The 18,998-nt window shown below is 47.2% G+C and overlaps 2 protein-coding genes across 2 annotated transcripts in view; both read left to right on the forward strand.

Moving 5' to 3' along the window:
* The first annotated feature begins 68 nt into the window (after positions 1 to 68).
* On the forward strand, positions 69 to 4,914 carry stradb (STE20 related adaptor beta). Its single transcript, XM_079296767.1, has 12 exons — positions 69 to 267; positions 822 to 1,053; positions 1,597 to 1,677; positions 2,535 to 2,637; positions 2,733 to 2,854; positions 2,937 to 3,045; positions 3,284 to 3,407; positions 3,496 to 3,667; positions 3,766 to 3,870; positions 4,053 to 4,297; positions 4,393 to 4,435; positions 4,634 to 4,914. The coding sequence occupies exons 2-12, from the start codon at positions 1,042 to 1,044 to the stop codon at positions 4,784 to 4,786; spliced, it is 1,269 nt and encodes a 422-aa protein (XP_079152893.1). The 5' UTR covers positions 69 to 267; positions 822 to 1,041; the 3' UTR covers positions 4,787 to 4,914.
* Positions 4,915 to 8,710: 3,796 nt separating this feature from the next.
* Positions 8,711 to 18,998, forward strand: part of nbeal1 (neurobeachin-like 1) — a gene marked incomplete at its 5' end in the record, with an annotated part of 31,406 nt that continues 21,118 nt past the window's right edge. The window contains 9 exons of the mRNA XM_079296750.1: positions 8,711 to 8,761; positions 14,503 to 14,594; positions 15,559 to 15,720; positions 15,928 to 16,009; positions 16,168 to 16,295; positions 16,391 to 16,473; positions 17,475 to 17,560; positions 17,922 to 18,309; positions 18,457 to 18,563. Of these exons, the coding sequence (XP_079152876.1) occupies positions 8,711 to 8,761; positions 14,503 to 14,594; positions 15,559 to 15,720; positions 15,928 to 16,009; positions 16,168 to 16,295; positions 16,391 to 16,473; positions 17,475 to 17,560; positions 17,922 to 18,309; positions 18,457 to 18,563 (1,179 nt within the window). The remainder of the gene's footprint in view (positions 8,762 to 14,502; positions 14,595 to 15,558; positions 15,721 to 15,927; positions 16,010 to 16,167; positions 16,296 to 16,390; positions 16,474 to 17,474; positions 17,561 to 17,921; positions 18,310 to 18,456; positions 18,564 to 18,998) is intronic.

An 18,998-nucleotide genomic window follows, 5' to 3' on the forward strand; every position in this document is an offset into this window, starting at 1 on the left:
AAACTCAGTTACGTTTTTATCCTGCGCCAGCTATCGGTGTCAAATTAAAAGTCCTGTCAAAAAAGAATATTGCATTTTCGCGTTGGGATGTCGTGCAGTTCGGTACTGACTGTAAACCGCGACACTTCTTGCACAGCCCGTATAATTTAGCCGAACAAAATGAAAGACTATGGAGTTTATAGACAAAACGTCGCTTGAAATATCAGACTCTTTTGTATTTTTAACTTGTTTACGTCGAAGCGCTCGAGTTGCAGTCGAGAGGAGACGGTAAGCAACTTATTTTCATTACAGGGTAACGTTACTACAAGTAGTAAATAGCGTTACAATAAATAGAGCTATTTTAACTGAGCTAACGTTAGCGTACAGCTTGATACACATATTCATAGCTAACGTTACACTTTGTGAGCCTAGCTACGGAAACGAGAGATGCGTGTTGTGTTTATATTTCTGCGTTCCCTGTCCCGTATTTCTTACATCACGCAGTTATGAATCAACGTGCGGTAAGATAATGTCACCCGAAATTGGATAAATAGCCTACATGTCAGCTAACTGACGACTTTCACCGTCGGTTTGAATAATAGCCGCGTTCTGGTTAAACTAAAATGGCTGCAGTTAATCCTAACCTTGAAGTGGAATTGAGTTTACTAATTGTACAGCGACATTATTAATGTTGGATAGTCGTTAACCCAGTGTTAGGACGACAAAGCTGCATACATTTATGTTAACTTGCGGGAATGTGCTGTTTTCCCGGGCTTTATTATCCGACCCACTGGATGGGGATATTTGCTGGTGACTTTCATATCATTTGCGCGGATCTCCAGATCACCTGATGCAGCCAGGATGGACGGATGAATGCCCGCGGTAGGACTGACGGACGCTGGCTGCTCTCTAGTGTAGTGAGGGGGGGAAACCAACGCTCGTCTCCTGTTACACCATCATCCTCTCCTCCCCCTGTCTCCCTCCTTTCGCGGTCGCTCTCCCTCGGCCCCATGAGCGGATGAATACCAGAGCCTTTGATTCTACCGTCGCCAAAAGGGCTCAATGTCTTTCTTGGTAAGAATATCACGCTGCATGTTTTTTCTGTTTGATGTGTGTGTTGCTGAGTTGCAGATGTTGGGATGAATCAAATTCAATCAGTCTTTCTGATGGCGATGCACCAATATGTTGGTGCAAAAATGTGTTTTTCTGAGGTAAATAAGATGTCAATCAGTCTTTAGATGGCATGTGTGAAAACCCCACTGCGTCTGCACTGACATACATAATATAGATGGGGAAATATGAGACGCTGCTGTGCATTGCTCACATCTAATTATGTATGCAGCTATTACCTTGCTCTGTGGGGACACATCAGTCACCCGGCTGCCTCTTATTGTTGCCGGTTATCGTCACTCTGGTTCTCTCACCACTTCTGATAAAATGCCCTGTAAGTGCCGCCCCCCCCAGCCCAGATTCCCCAGATGCTTGCTGCTCTTGCCTCATCCCTGACCCTCCTCTCCCAAGCTTCCATGTTTCCTCTCCACCTCTTCCGTTGTCCTGCAGGGCATGTCTCACCTGTGCTCCTCCTCCTCCCTCCCTCCCTCCCTCCCCCTTCGCCAGGACTGTTCCTGCATCTCCCACACTCAAGTCCAGCCGCTGGACAGGGAGGCGCAATATGAGGACATCAGCCACCAGTTCCTGGTCAGTAGCCGAAGACACTGTCAGCACGGAGACAGGCGTCACACTGATGTTCTCCCTCACGTCATCACTGTTCATTCATCCGTCTGTCCGGGGCTGCTCGACCTTTGGTCAAGTCGTTAAAGACAGTAACTATTGGGATCACATTGCAGCTGTTAAAGCTGTCGGTAACATTTAGAGGGGTGCTCCATCAATTTAATATTCTCTCACACAAAAGAAACACATGAGTGGACAAAATTGGAGCAACAGATGCAGATTTTTTTTTTCATGTCTCTTATACTCCCAGTTTACAACACAGGCTTTTTGTAACAAAGTGTGGAGCTGAAGTCAAAGCAACCCCGATGACATCACCATAACATCATCAGGGGTTGTTTTGATTATCACCGATAATCCACATTATTGATTTAATTGATTCCACCAGAGAGTTTGCCTGTTTTTATGATATTCTTCTACAGCTACATATACTCATTCTTAACGCAGCACTCACTATTAAAATGTACTGCTGGTGTGTGAGGTCATCTCCCCCCTGGTGATACAGGCAAAATGCTGGCTCAGCTGATGTGTGTGTTATAAACAAAGCTGCATCAGAAACACCTGCGGCTGTCTGATGCTGAGAGAGAAATCTGTCTGCATCTCTTAAAAACTGCAAGCATCCCCACCCCCGACCGACCCTTTGCTCTGCACAGTGTCACAGTGCCACCCTCTGGCCCCCTCACACATTACCTCACCACAAAATAGTCTTTTGGTCGATGAAGGTCGTGGATCACCGTGAAGCACATTTAAAGCGACCGCATGTGCGTCTGTCTTTGAGTTACTGAATATATAAATGTGTAATGTACGTGCATGTACGTCCCCTGCAGAGCTGTGACGGTTCTGAGAACACCCTGCAAGGGCCGGCAGGTGGCGATGACATCACGGGGCTGTCGGCTGAGCCGGCCCACTACCAGCTGCTGTCCGAGCTGGGTGAGAACACCACCACATGCGCTTCAGTCAGGCAACTAGTATCCTCTCCCGGGGGAAGGATGGTTTCACTCGGAGTAAATTCTCTTGTGTCACAGGGAGGGGCTTCAATAACCTGAGCCGGGTGAACATGGCGCGCCACGTCCCGACTGGCCAGCCGGTGGCCGTCAAGCATACCAACCTGGACGAGTGCACGGAGGAGGAGCTGCTGCAGCTCATGGTGAGCTTATTTTGGGGGTTTCGGCATAACTGCTGCTTTCCACCCACGTGTGTTCACGTCTGATTATGTCTCAAAACCCCAGAACGAGGTCCTGCTGTCCAGGGCGTTCCGTCACCGCAACCTGCTGACCTCTCGCCTGGTTTTCAGCTGCTGCTGCCAGCTCTGGGTCCTCACGCCCCTCATGGCCTACGGTCAGCCACTGCTACCCCACTATTCACTTTTTTGCGTTCTGTTTTGCCCTTTAAAATCCTTCAAATGTAGCGATTGTGAAACATAGCGCTGTGCACAATGACAGACAACAGCTCTTTATTGGTTTTGGCATTCTTTATTGGTCCATTTATTGATAGAAGAACCTTCTGAGGGCCAAAATGTGTTCCCACTGTCTCTAAATTAAAATAAATCACTGAGGCGTTCCTCTCTTGCCTGCAGGCTCTGCAGACACGTTACTCCGAACATATTTCCCAGATGGAATGAGTGAATCCCTGATAGCGTACCTGCTGTACGGCGTGCTGAAAGCATTGGAATACCTGCACCGGATGGGCTACGTTCACCGGTCAGTGGGAGATGTTGGTCTGTATGAGCAAGAGAGAGAGAAGTATTTCAAATACTTAATGTCTGTCCACATATTGCTCTCCCGTCAGGGGGGTGAAGGCGAGTCATATCCTGCTGTCTGGGGAGGGGCGTGTCTACCTCGCAGGGCTCCACAGTGTTTACAGCATGATGCGCGACGGGAAGAGGATGAGGACGGTGTTCGACATGCCCCACCACAGCCCCGCCCTGTTGCCCTGGCTCAGCCCCGAACTACTGCGACAGGTCAGGACTCCCTAGATCTAGAAACGATGTGACCGTGTCGGTGCCTTGTTCCTAATGTATCCTGTCTCGCCTCTGCCCCACCGTGTTGCCCTCAGTAGGACCTGCACGGCTATGGGGTGAAGTCAGATATCTACAGTTTAGGCATCGTGGCCTGTGAGCTGGTCAGCGGCAGGGTGCCTTTCCAGGACATGCTCCCCACTCAGGTAACAAACGCTTTTTTGTGGGCTGCCTAGATCAGAAAACATGTGATTCAACTCCTCTTCCTACAGTATGTCACATGCAGGCTCATTAGAATCTGAAAGTGGGCATGATGTGTGCACTTTATGAAGAATACGTACGTGCACATTTATCTTTAAAGGGCCGTTGTTTGTATCTCCCCGTCCAGATGCTGCTTCAGAAGCTGCGCGGCTCCCACTGCTGCCTGCTGGACGTGGCTCCCTTCCCGCTGGGCGAGCTGGGGGCGCTGAAGGTGTCGCGGTCCGGGGTGGACTCCGGCATCGGCGAGAGCGTGGCCACCGGAAGCATGACGCACAGCACCGCCGACCGACCCCAGAGCCCCGCGCCCAAAAACCACTCGGTCACCCTGCACAACCTGGTCCAGCTGTGTCTGCAGCAGCAGCCTGAGCTCAGGTCAGTGCGTGAAAGGGCCGGTCGACTTCAATGACAAATACGATATCACAGCACACAGACTTCAATGCATGCATCCTTTTTTTTGTCTTCCATAGACCGTCAGCATCTACACTGTTGACCCACGCCTTCTTCAAGCAGGTGGGTTCATTCAGCCTCTTAGTCCTCAGCCCGGTCTACACATAAAACATTGGTGGGAGATAATTCATATCATTAGTATGATAAATGTTCTTAAGCCAAAGCTTGAAGCTGAGTTTTCTAAATGATTGTTTGGTTACGGGATTCCACTTCCCCACTTCTTCAACCGTGTTTAATCAAAGTTGTGTCGTTCTGCGACAGGTGAAGAGGCACACCAGAGACACCTTCCTCAGCCTCATGTACCCAGCAGTGCCCCTCACCAGCCCCGAGGACCCTCCGGTATCCTGGCCCCCCGCCCCGTCCTGCCACGCTCCGGTGTCGACCTCCGCCGAGGCGGCGTGGGACTTCTCCTAACCCCACAACGTCTGCCCCCGAAAATCTCCAAATCCTGACTCGCAAGCCAAACACAAAGACAATCGAAGCAATGAGGCCAAATTCTACTGTGCTTTTATTTCATATCAGTAACCGACTCTCTGAGCCTTTTTCTAATGTAGTTTCATACGTTGTTTTTTTTATATGTTTGTCTGATGCATGTATACAGAGTTTGCGTCGTGGGACGGTGCCGAGACTGTGAACGTGCTGGCTCAAAGGTGCTGCTCTGGATTACACATTAACGATCCATGATGATGATGACGACATGGACTGTCAACAAGTCACAGCACAAAAGAACAATCAGTTGACTTATAATCACATTTCCTTGTGAGATAAATGCAACTACGAGTCAAAGGAAAAGTCCACCCTGAAGTACTTTGTTAAAAACAGCAATTTGTGAGCAGCATCTGTTGTTTTCACAGTGTGCTCTTCATGTTTCCATCCATGACGGTCATTTTTTCGGTGACTGTTGTACCTGCTCTCCTCAAAGTATTCTGAAAAATGGAGGAGCTTGTTCACTAAATCTGAAATATATAAGTGAATACATCAGAAAGGCAAATCCTTACAGGTACGGGCGGAAAAAAAACCTGAAGCACAAGTGACGATGCGAGGGTGGGTTTTTTCCTTTCCGGTGTTTTTATGTGTTCAGACTGTGAATAGTTAATACTGAGGTACACGGGGAGATATTTACAGCACACGTGCATCTATATCCGAAGAGTTGAAGAGTATTTGCTTCAAAATTTGCACTCCTGGGAGTCATAACGCAAAACACATCTGACCACAAAGACCCGATCCACGCATTTTAGATTCGGTGTGACTTACGCTTTCCGAGGATGTCGTTCTCTCGGATGTCCATCGCAGTCGAATAATAAAAAGATGAGAAAGAGAATTCTCACGCTTTTAAGTTCTCTTCAGCATCAAAGTAATCTAGTGATGGTCGCCCCCACACCCAGGGGTACACTGCAAACAGGAAGTGCTAATAGCTGATTCGGCATACTTTTAATACTGCCAATTTGCAAAAAAACAAACGAATATTGGCTTTAAAATCGGGGATCAAGTTGGCAACATATTACTCAAAAGGCCAGTTTGAGACTGCATCTGAAATTGCACGAGATGTCCAAAATGTTTAGAAAACTTGCCACAATCAAAAATGTAAATGTCTTTCTGCTGTATGTTTGAACATGTATGCGCACAGTGTTTCACCATATGCATTGGAAAACATAGGAACAATAAGATAAACTTGTCTCTAGAATAAACCTAGTGTCCCATGTAGGAGTTAGAAACAATCAGTAGGTGAATTATCGCCAGTGAGTCGTCCCAAAAAAATATTTCTATTGTGACTGCCTCTCCAACAATGCCTTTATGTTTTCATGAAACCTGCATTCTGAATATGATCCATCTGTAACTGTGATTACGTGTACTGTGTATGAGAACTGTGATCTACAGTACATATCAAACACGGTAGCTGTATGAGCCTTATATATATATATAAATACTAAATTTTATTTCCAACCTTCTTGTTAAGCCTTGAATGATTTTTTTTAATATGGTTTTTGTGTTAGTAGAAAAGTGTATACAGTATATTCTTTTGACAATCCTTCATAAAAGGACCTTTTTCTTTGCTTTACAAAGTGAATCAATTGTAGGCAAAAGTATTATACATTATAATTTATGACTGTGAATAACCCAAATATTTGTTCCTATCATCTCATAAAGCCGAACTGTCAGCGGCTGTTTTGATTTGTGCAGCAGATGATGCCGGCTTCTTCTGGGCACGTGAGGAGACTTCCAAACCAAACCAGCAGGTGGCGACGGCGTCATCGATACAGGTGAGTGTGACTGTCGACTCACACTGGTTCTTTCAGGTGATGTTAGGGGCTCGGTGTGTTCTGTGCACTGCTACGTTGCAAAAAAACCGGGGGAGAGTTTTGTAGAGAAATGGCCATCAAGTAAGTTAGTATTTCCCATCCTGAGTCTATTTACTTCTCAAAAAAAAAAGGGAAAAGCATTCAACCTTTTGTTTTGTAATTTCCTCGTTTGCTAGTTCCTCTCTGTGTTTTTTGTTATTGACCGATAAGGGCTTAACTAATCTACAAAAAAAGAATTAAAAAGGCAGTGCTACTTTTTCCAGTTTGCTTATATTATTATTCAGCAATTTAAATGTGATACAAATACATCCCCGTCACATTTAAACAAGGAAATACATCTACGCAATACATAGCAGTTCTCCACTTCTCCACTAGATGGCAACACGACATCAAAACAAACCTGGACCCTGCGCTTAGCAACCACGTAGCTCCACATCGACAACGTAAAGTGGATAAAACGTCGCAAACACACCGAGTGTTATGATAAATATTGCAAGCCACGTATTCCGTGTTTCTTTATTTTTTATCAGAACAAGCCGAATACGCCAAAAAAAATAGAAACATGTATTCTATATTGAAACAGTTTTGTCCTAAATATGTTTACTTGCTTGGTAGTATTTCTGTGCCAGTTGCTGCAGTGTATCGTGTATCCGGTTCCCCTACCAAATTAAATTTTTTTTATTTTGTATTGCTGTTTAAAGTATGAATATCCACACCATTTTCAACTCTACAAAAATAAATATTGATGCAGTCTTTGCCTACGATTTTATATACCATCAGCAACCATAAGGCCAGGGCATCTTCCCATTTTATTAAACCAATACCACTTGAGTTAGCTAGTGGTATATTAATTTCCTGTGAAAGCCAAGTTAATTGTACCACACCCCTGTGTGACTAACGAGACAATCCACCTTTGAATACACAGTATTGAAGAATTTACTTGACTCTGACTCAATTTGAAAAGAAGATACCAAACATTGAACTACTCAAAAAATGTTTTCAAGCACTTCAGTATATCACTTTGGAATAAATGTAATTTTTTGGACAATACATCTGAAAAAAGAAAAAATCGGTTTCATTCTTGTCCTCTTATTTTGAAATAAATCAAAACGTACTTTGACCGGAAGTTGCTGTCGGATGAATGCGCGGTGTCTGTGTCGGCTACTTGACACATTTACAACATCAGTGACAGTTGGTCTTCTCGTTACACAGGTGAGAGGTCTTCGGTTTCCACAGACATTCCCAGGTATTTATATTCATATTATATTTTGAATGACACGTTTGTAGCCGAGCGGGCTCGGGAGGACGAGGCGTGTATGTCACAGGAGAGGGAGGAGGAGGAGGAGAAAGAGAGGCAAAGAAAACAAATAGAAATAGGCTTTTTTTGACAGCTAGCTTTGAGCTAACGTTAGCTTGGTCAGGTACGGTCGACTGAAACAGTCAGTTTTGCCGAGGATAACCGAGGGTGTTGTGCAGCTGTCACAGGAACGAGCAACTCTGCTTCTAGCTAATAGCACGTTACAGAAACAGACATTGTTAACGGTGTGTGTTTTGTCGTGTGGTTAAACCACTCAGTCCGTCTTCTTTCGGGGGCAGCTCAAAGTGCACCGGGACCAGCGTTACTGGAAGTATTGCTGCTAGCGGCGAATACCACTGGCAGGCGTCTGCCCGTGACAAAACATCCGCCTCTGTGATAGTTAATTGCCTGTGTTGTTATCGTTGACAGCGCAAACACTGCTGGGAATATCCTCCGGTTCTCCGAGGAAGAGCCGAAGAAGTGGAAGTACAGGCCCGGGACTGCACAGCTCTCCTCCGCCATGGAATAAGTCTTGGGACAGTTTTATGCCACAACACGCCTACCATCCGTTTTGATCACATCTGAAGGAGTGTTTACACTTTGTCCAGTGTTGGACAGCAGTCATGATGCTGAGCGCTGAAGGCCAGCAGCAGAGGTTCAGCTCGTGACTGAAAACCATGAAGCAGCCAGGGAAGTGACCTCGGTGGACTCTACAGCCTGAGGGTGCCGATCACTGGCACCATGGCATCCAAGGAGAGACTGTACGAGGTCTGGATGCTCTACTGCACCAAGGTACGGTATATTCCTGTGTGTGTGTGTGTGTGTGTGTGTGTGTGTGCACACAAACTCCTGTGTCTGTTTTTGTCTCCTCTGAAGCAGCCAGGGAAATGTCATTCGGTGAAGTAATGGACAGTGTGATGGCATTCCCTCCCTGGCAAAGAGGTTATCCATTCATGGCATTTCAATTATGGAAGTCTAGTGTTGCTGGCTGTTTTTTTTTTTTTTTTAATAATAGATTTAGCATTTCTGCAGCGGCAGACTGGTCAGTAGTAAAGTAAAAATCAATGTGGGATTTCAAAGCTTGTGCTGGCAGACATGTTTAAACCAAAGTCACTGATTGCCATTATTTTGTGGCAACGTTTAGCATCTTTTTATACCCTGCAGCCTCTGAAACTGCATATAAAACATTATATGACTCTAAAACGCTCCAGTTAAACCCACGCTAATGAAACCGCCTGCAGAGCCTGAACGTTTATTGGTCGGGGACAAATTAGGCTTATGAATGAGTAATTAACACCCAGAGAACTACTGTAACTTCATGTCCGGTATTACACATAGTTTCTCTGCAGCTGTGGTCGAACAGGACCCGTCATCACATTGGTGCTGAATAAATAATACCATTCCCATTAACTCTAAAAACATATCCAACAGTTAATGCGGGTATGGTCTTCTCAGGCTGTGGAATCCATTCATGGTAGGAAGGTCTCGTAATGCACTGCAGTGACCGGTGCAGTGTTTGTAGCGCTCTGCTTTGTCTGACAGCGGAGATGAATGAATGAATGGCACTCTCGGCAGAGGCAGCACCCCTTGAGTCAGCTGTTGGCTAGATTTAATTCACTTGGTGATAAAGCACGCGTGCGTCTTGGCGTCCAATCAAAACGGCCCGCCTGACTGAGCCTGGCTGCAGTCGCACACTTAACTTTCCCACTCGAATCCCTCACAACACACACACACTACACGGCCCACTGTGAAGTATCCCTTAAAAGCAAAGCTGTTTTTTCTCCCTGCAAGTTTAGGACACAACATTGAACAATCCTCCCCCTGTGAGTCTCCCTGTCCACCGGGCCAATATATATCTCTGTCTGCATGAGACGAAGGAGTCGCCCCGAGAGAGAGAGAAGCATTTCAATCTATATGTGTCTGTCTTTCTCCCCCAGCAGCTGAAATGTCAGGTTAGGCCGGCCTGGCGGGGTGTCTCCGCGCTATATGTGTGTGTGTGTGTTAGGGTTGCTGGGAGATGTTGCCTGCGAGGGTTAACCTGCATGTCACGTGGCCTTAATCAGACAAGGAATGCTGGTGTGAGACCCCCTGTGTCCCACCGATGGGCTAATTGTGTCACAACCAACCTCAGCCCTAACCTCCATAGTCGTACTCGATATGCATTAATGATTGATTATCAGTTATTGACATCTTAAGTCCAGATGCTGACCAGAGGATGCGCTCTATGAGGGCTATTTAAGCATAAAAGTGTACAAGGAATAGCTATTAAAGTACATAATGTCATTCAGTTTGATGACTTGAGGGGTGTTTTATTCTCGCGCTCACCATCTGTCGGTGTAATGATTGACAAAACCAGTGGAGACATCACGCTGCCCTCGGTGTCAGAGGTTAACACTTGCACTGTTCTCTCCGAGGACGATTCCTTCCGCAGTGTATTGTTGACAGAAGAAGCTTCTGCGACGCGAGCAGCCGAAGGCCACGTTAGGAGAAGCCTGGAAGTCTTTTCTTGTCTCGGTGTGTTATTATTAATCACCTGATTGTCACCCAGTGCTCCAGGAAGGAGTGCTTTTTTGTTTCTGATTGAACCAGATGTGATGCTGTCGTTAATGTTCGTAGTGTTTTTGATCCATGACATTGCAACAATGATTTCAGAGCCGGCAGTGGCAGCTGTTCACATGTGTATGGTGAGGTCAGACATTGTTGGGTGAGCAGCTGTGGCATCAACTGTCAGCGTCGACTGGTGCTGCATTGGGATCGTACTACTAGCTCTCTGGACTTTGAAATGAATGCTCAAAATGATTGCTGTCCTTGACCAAAGAAATTCTTCGTCAACACTCGACATATCTATTCGTTGATTTAACCGGCGGATCTGTAAAACTGAGTTCCTCCACAAAGATTCTCACAGATGTGCTCATGAGTTTCCTTCAGCATGAAACAATCATAAAGACACTAACTGCCTACAGAATAGAGGACTCTGTGTAGTCGTAGATGCCCGAATCAATCGGAGATATAATCTATCAATTAAAACAGTTATGATAATCTGCAGTGGACGCAAATGCTGGTTCCAGCTTGCTTCTCTGAGTTGTCGAGGGCTGAGAGGTCACAGCTGACGGTGGAGGCCCTTACGTAACCGGCGATCCTCTGAGCTGCCTGCCGTTGGTGTTGTCTCCGAGCACAGAGCCGTTGGCTGCCGCTGGCACGCGGTTGCCGGCAACGCCAAGCCGGCATATTACCCAGAAAGGCCTCATCGGAGAAAGTCTAGAGCTTAGCAGGCTTCTGAATGGTGCCAGTTACTCTGGCCTTTGTCTGCCGCAGAAAAGCGCTTTTTAATTCCCAACCACAGGGGGAACATGGTGCCCGGGGAGTTGCTTTTTGACTGGAATGGGAGAAACGACAGTGATTTGCATAAGCTCCTGCACTTATGGGGAGTCAGAATAGTGAGAGGATCGGAGGGAGAGATGTGAAAACTGAGGGGGGAGTCTGAGAGAGAGATGAGGAGGGAGATGAGCAGTTGGAGCTGTAGACTGATGGAGGAGGAGAAAGTGCTGTGGTTTCACATATTTGCTCAAGTAGATTACTCGGGTCTTTTCCCGGCTTTGCTGCCTGTTTGCTGGTTACGGTCTAATCCCTGTTGACACGCACACGCACGCACGCACACACACAATGCCTCGCAGCACGATCAGGCTTTGGTTCATGTGCCGGTATGCAAAGTTTGTTCCCTCGGGCCAGCTTTCTTTCTTGCTGCTGCTCACTGCAGTCAGCGCAACCCTCTCGAGTCTCTTTTTTTTTTTTTTTTTTTTTTTTTTTTTTTTTTTTTTTTTTTTTTTTTTAAACGTCTGACTTATGAATAACACTGATGTCACCGACACAGTGCATCAGACGTGCCCTCGTGTGGTTTCCACCCCTTCCACCAGCCTGCTTTAAAATACACCCTTTGGCAGTGACGTCACGGGTCGGGGGAGTCGTCGTCGACTGATGGGCCAGTGATGTCGGGCTGCAGATGCACAACAACCACAGCGGGGAGGGGACCCTCTTTTTTTAAATTTTTTTTATTTCTATTTTTAAAAACTGCGGTTTTCAGAGACTCCATGCCACCTCCGCCGAACCAGGTCACTCACAGCGAGCCCAAACCAAGCAGGCAGCCACCCGGCCAGCTTTCTGGAACGCTTGGAGCCCTCGCTTAGACTGTTGCTGCTCTGCATAGCAAACAAAAAGTACCGGTAATCTAGTTTCTGTCAAACAGGAGTGCATTTCCTTCCCCGTAAAACATTTGCAAGGCGGAGTCAACACGCATCTCTTGTTTCATTCTCATTTAAACGGGGAGCTCAATTGTTCGACAATGAAGCTCATTGATCTGTCATCGCTGGTGACTTTGAGCTTAAACAGATCAGTGGGAATGGGATGTAGTGGTTTGGTAGAGGGCCTAACATGATAATACATACATACATACATACATACATACATACATACATACATAGGGAGAGGCATGTGATCTTCTCATGGGAATTGTTTGCGTAGATGTTAAGAGTCGGGACAAGGTGACTGTTGTTCAGTTAGGATTCCTGCTTGTACGTCTAGATCATTTTGTGTGTGTGTGTGTGTGTGTCAGGCCAGTGATGAAGGCCATGGATAAACAGAGCCATGCAGAGCAGGGTGTGTCCCTGCCTGCCACAGTCCAAAACCCTCAATGGGCATCTGTGCTCCTGCCTAAAAGAGGACATTCTTTCAGACACACACCAAACACAGTCATTCAGTCACTGCTACTAGCGAGCTCACTTGAGAGTGAAGCTGCTGCCATGAATCATCGTCTAATTATCTGGTGGCACCGTGGACGTAAAGACAATGCAGTAGTTGTTGGTCAACTTAAAGAACAGCTTTTAGCAGCAGGCACAAAAAAACCAGGTTTTCTCACTGGAGTCAGTGATTCATGCAGACGCAGAGGAAAGAAAGAGGCACACAGGCGACATGCCGCGTTCTCCCAACAGAACATATTATTCACACGTGGCTGAGTTCAGATGTTTCTCTCTCACACACACACACACACACACAGGTCAGCGTCGCAGGATTGTTCTGATGACTTCATCGGCATTGCAGAGAGCTGGTTCCTGCTTCGCTCTGGCTGATTCCACACTCTGACACGCAGACAGAATCAGTCTCCCACTTTATAGCCAGATGGCACTGCTATCCTGAGAAAACCCAGTTTTTCCAGTTGGTGTGTGTGTGCGTGTGTGTTTCTCCACTTTCAAGCTCGAATCTGCGAATTATTCCTTATAGCTTCAGAGGAAATTGTATGAATTTGTTGGGCATCATGGGAGACAAATGTCGGGCGCGGACCTCAGCAGGACGAGGAGAGTTTGCATGATGGTGCTTCGGAATCCATGCAATCGGTCAGTCGCTCTGTTGGTCTCGCACTTTGGTTTCCGCCATGGACACTTGTGTGACACAAACCAACTGTATCCCCAAATGCACAACATACTGACCGGTGTTAATCTGCCCCTGTGTGACCTCTCCGGCCCTCCTTGACCCAGATGGCTCAAAGTCTTTATGATGGGATCTGCTGCAAGCCGGCAGCAGCTGGCTTTTTGCATTAACCGTCAGTCATGACTATTATGGCGGTAATAAAAACTGACAGCACGCTACACATTTGCATATTTTATTGAGATATGAAAGAGCTTAAGTACTCAGCAGCAGACTTTTTGGACTCTAAATGAACACTCGTCTTTAGGGTGCCAGCTCTTGCTGTCCAAGCAGTTTTGCCGCGTGGTCCCATGTGTTTGGTGTCCTTTGTTTGTTTCCTGTGGGTTAAGGACATTGATACACCAGGAACTGGCAAGCCGAGCCCCGCCCAGCCTTCCTCCGTGGCCCACGTTGCCATCCCGTCCTTTCGCTGGGTATTGTTCCAGGAATTTAGGAAATGCCGGTCAGCCGGCTGCTCGAAGCCCATCCTCGGAATGCAGCCAAGCTCGTTTTCTGCTCCGACAGGTGCAACGTTTCAGCTTCCGCGCCCCGAAAAAGACGAGAGGCCACCTGAGACATTCCTGCCGTCACGTGTCTGTCATGCTTCGGGTAGCAGCTTGGTGAACCTGTTTCCAACATGGCGCTCAGTATGCACTGCATCTCGTCTCACTTGTTCTTTTGCTGTCGCTCCACATAATCAGACGTTTGTATCCTTTTGTTGTCGAACAAAAGCAACAATGTATTTAAGTCCCGGAAGCCATGAAAATCATCACCTCGAGCATTTGAAGGGTGCGTCGATCTTTCATGTTCATGATGAATTACAGACAGACAAAAAACAGTTTGCTGCCTATTGTTGTCTAGGAGTAGAAGTTACAGACGACAAACTCCATCCTACTGCAGACGAGGCCTGTCAGCTGCCGGTCATTTACGTATTCTAACCATGACAGCTTTTGTCAGCAAAGGCCACTAACTACATTGTCTCCTTTCTTTACCCTGCCCTCTCGCCCTCTCTCTCTCCCTCCCCCGTCTCCCTCCCCCGTCACCCCTTCTTTCTTTCTTGTCGTTTCACTTCCCAGAGGGATCCCGACTACCTGAAGGTATGGCTGGAGATTTTCATCAGCTCCTACGAGCGATGCCTGGACGTGGACTTTGAAAAGCCACCGTCGAGGTAACGTTTGGCAAACTGTGGGTTTATCGGTTGTTTTTCATGTCACAAGCATATTTTACATGTAATAGTTCAAATAGTAGAAACAAAAGCTACCTCTGGTGACGGTAAATACCCACTTCCTCTTTTGTTTGTCCAAAAATAACTGGAAATATAAACGTGTGTGCAAGAGAATTCGCCCGCATATGACACTTCCTGGTGGGGAATCACTGTCTATAATATATCACATACCCTGATGACTATAAAACATCCTTGCAGTTTCCTGTATTGGGTCATCGCCGGGGCGTTCAGTATGAGCTCTTCTGGTTTGCGTCATCCACAGCGTGACCGCATACCGTGCACAGCCTTCCACCGCGCCACCCAAAATAGCCACCAGATGCTCTCGTGCGGCGCGGTCCCATTCTGCTGCAGGTGCTGCTCTGATTGGTGTCGACATGTGAACATATGAAGCCCGAGTTCGGTATTTGAGAGCGGGCAGAAATAGGCGACGTTTGTTGTTACCGTATCGCATCTTCATCACGGATTGAGGGCCATGTGAAGAGGAGGTGGAGGAAGCTTTTCATCTCTCCGTCTCTCTCTCTCGTCATTTCCTTTTTCTCATCCTCCCCTGACTCATATTCTCCCATCCTCTCCTGCTTTTTCTCTGACTCCTTCCCTAATCCCCCCCCCACCCGCTCGCCTCCTTCCCTTCCTCTGCAGCTGCCACATCTGTCCCACTTTGCAAGGGTTTTGGCAGCGTTCTCTCTCTCTCTGTCATATATGCAGTGCAGCTCACAAGCTGGGGTTTTTCCCAAGGAAAGTGTGTGTGTGTGTGTGTGAGAGAGCGATTGAGTGAGTGAACACAGAACATGGTCTGCTCCTTCAAGCTGCCTTTGTGTACGCTGCAGCGACACCTCCGTGATAAAAAAGCCCCCCCCCCCCGCGCTTTCTTATCTAATGGAGATTAATCCTGCGTCTGTGTCCCCAGGCCAGAGGAGGTTCCCCCGGTGTTGACGCTCCTCCCCGACAACATCCTGCAGGTTTTGCGCCACCAGATGATGCAATGCGTCCAGAAGGCCTCCGACGGCCTGGAGCCCGAGCAGCAGAACCTGGCTCTGCTGCTGCTCAAGTTCCTCATCGTCGTCTGCAGGTCTCTGCAGTAAACACACACAAAACAGTTTAGCTGCTTCACAGCAGCACCAGAAGAGATTGTGACATATGAATCCTGTGTTTTTCATAGATTGTGCTGTTGCGTTAGCATTGCTTTCTTCATGGAATAGACGATTTACAGAGCAAGAAAACATGAACGAATGGTCGACTTTGTGTGCGTTTGTGCCTGATGGGTTGTTTCTGATAGGAACCTGTCCAACGTGGAGGAGATTGGCACTTGCTCTTACATCAATCACATCATCAACATGACAACACTCTACATTCAGCAGGTGCGGCTCCCCTCTTATGTCCTCGCTCTGATCTTTCTCTCTGCTCTGCAAAAGTAGACGGTAAACTAAAGATAGCAGTTGAGAGGTTCACTTATTCTGGAGGAACATAAATGTGAAAGTGGCAATCTGTACAATACCCGTGTGTGTGTTTGTTGCAGCTGAAGAGCAGGACCAAAGAGAAGGAGATGGCAGACCAGAGCCAGGCGGAGGAGTTTGTCCGTCATGCGCTGGCGTTCTGCGAGAGCCTCTACGACCCATACCGCAACTGGAGGCATCGAACCTGCGGGTAACGCCGTCCCACGCTTCACCGTCACAACCACGACGCCAGCATGCACCGGCAATAGAAGTGTTTCTCATCCCGTTGTTTGTTTTTTCTGCCAGGGCGCAGCTGGGCACAGTAGAGAGGAGCAGACAGAAGTACAAGGCAGCTCCGCTCACCGTGGAGTTTGTTCCTTTCTTTTACCGTAAGTCACGCGTAACATCGTCAGATGAAGGCAAACTCATCAACTGTACACGGTACTTTCCTGTCCTAACAAATATATATATATAGTCCCTTCAACTTTACTTTGTGTGAGTTTGCATAGCTTATCTGCAAACACGGGAGCAATATTACAGCGCTTGCTGTGTATGGTCCTTACTTTGCATCACCTGGCCTCTTCGGGTGCAGATGAGGAAGCGATCTCCTCTCATAAAACCTCTCCTCTCCTCCACCATCTTTCTTTCCGAAGTGCTAAGTGTCATTCTCTCCCTCACCGCCTCCCCTCCCCTCCTCTCCGGGTCCAGTTGAATCCACTCTTTGTGTCCGCGTCCCGTTTGCCCGGCGCTGAGATGAGCCGATAGCGAGCGGTGTCTGTCGAGCCTCTTCAGCTACGCTGGTGGCCATGTTGAACAAATACTCCCTTTCTGTCCTGCGTGGCTGCTGTGGTTTGGCACCGAAGATAACACCCGAGGCCTAACCTGACGGAACAAGTTGGAATAATATTTATACATCAAGCTTAATTAGATCTAGGATAAATGATAAAGTAAGTGTAGAACGTTGTGGCATGATTGGGACAAAGGAAACAGACGTCACGGAGCCGAGATGTCGCATCTCTTCTCCCCAGTCGGACGTGTTGACAGATGAGTTAATGGATGACTGGGACCACCATGACCCAGAGGTCACTGGCACCATTGCCACATGCCAAGTCTGTGATTGTGCATTGTGTGTGTGCGCTAACTGGCCTGCTATCTTATCTGGTTCGCAGATTTCATTTAGCTTTCGTGTGCGAGTGTTTTACGAAAGAGTCAGAAAAGATAAAGGCGTGTCTGTGTGTAGACTCGACAGAAATACAGGAACTTCAGCGGCTTGCTCTGAGCTATGGGTTCCTTCTGTGGTTTTGTTGTAATTGCATAGCAGACATCACGCCTACAGATCAAACTAATGGACTGTGTGTGTGTGTTTATTTGTGCCCTGCCTTTGTTCCAGAGTGCTTCCAGGAGAGCGAGCACCTGAAGGAGAGCCTGAAATGCTGCCTGCTGCACCTGTTTGGAGCCGTAGTAGCTGGTGATCAGGTACGCCTCCGGATGTCGCCGAATGTTTTAACCAGCAGGTCACAGGCCTGATCCCCATCGACAACCGAAGATTCCTTATTCCTGGGAAATATGCAAAATACGTAAATCATAACAAATAGCCCAATATTGTGTGACCTAGAAGATGTTTGGTGTCATCTCCTCACGGTCTGCTAGCTGAAAAAATACACAATAAAAGCCCGAGTTCATACACAGTCTTGGGTATGTTGATGGGAAACAAACGAAGTCGCAAGGACCAAACCAACTTCATGTCTTTTCTTTCTTTCTTTCTTTCTTTCAGTGCATTTTGTCCAGTGTAAACCCTGCCTTTGACTCACTGCAATACTTCTCTCTGTTGCTCCAGAGGAACGCCCTGCTGGCCATCTCTCCAGCCACCATGGAGGTGCTGATGCGGGTGCTGGCCGACTGCTCCATGGGGAGCGGCTCCTCGGACGAGGGCGAGGACTGGGACAGCGAGGCCCCGGACCGGAAGGCCCTGCTGACCCTGGGCTGCTTGCGGGAGGTGGTGCAGCGCCTCCTGGCCTCCAGCTCCGACCAGCGGCAAGTGGAAATCACCTCTGTGCTGGAAAACTACTTCAAGCTGCTCAATTCAGACCCGGCCGCTGTCGTTGCTTCCCAACAACAGCAGCAGCAGCAACAACAACAGCAACAACAACAAGCCAAGGGCAGAGTGCCGACACTGGGCCGACACTGGGAGAGCCGCTTTGTGGCGCTGCAAGTAAATATGCTAGGTACGGTCTTAAATGACAATAAAAGTCTCAAGCGACACTTTTGTGATGTTGAATATGTTATTTTGAGCTCAAGTTAAGTTCATGTGACTCATTCCACCTTCTTGTTTTATTTCCGTCTTTGCTTTTCTGTCTCCTGCCGTCTCTCAGACACCATCAGGGACATGTTCCTGTGTTCAGACAGGCCGGTCCTACAAGCCATCTTCCTCAATAGTAACTGTTTCGAGCATCTGACGCGGCTGCTGCAGAACAGCAAGGTAACGGCACGGGTTCTCAGTTCTCGGCGTGTGAGCGGCTGGATTTGGGCTTTGATCATTCTGAGCTCAGAGCTGGGTCATTATTCTGAAGTTATTAGTTAATGATACAACAATACTGTTTGAGGTTGTAATATCGTACCAGCATGATGTGTTTTCTCCACTGCTGGTGTTTTTCATGTTGAAGTTTTGTGAATTTTTTTAATATACAGTTTTATATTTGATGATATGACGCAAGGAATATACGGCTTGCTGCTTTTGTCTTATTCTGTGTATGACGGGAAAAAGTACGGAGGTAGTTTCAGCAAAATCTACTTAAAGTATCAAAAGTATTTTGCAGAATGACTCCTGTCAGCATGTTTTATTGTTGGTATATACGATATTACTTGATTATAGTTGAGTATAGGGTAGTTTATTCAGGAACAATGCATTATATTT

Source organism: Melanostigma gelatinosum (assembly GCF_949748355.1).
Source record: "Melanostigma gelatinosum genome assembly, chromosome: 24".
Taxonomy (NCBI): domain Eukaryota; kingdom Metazoa; phylum Chordata; class Actinopteri; order Perciformes; family Zoarcidae; genus Melanostigma; species Melanostigma gelatinosum.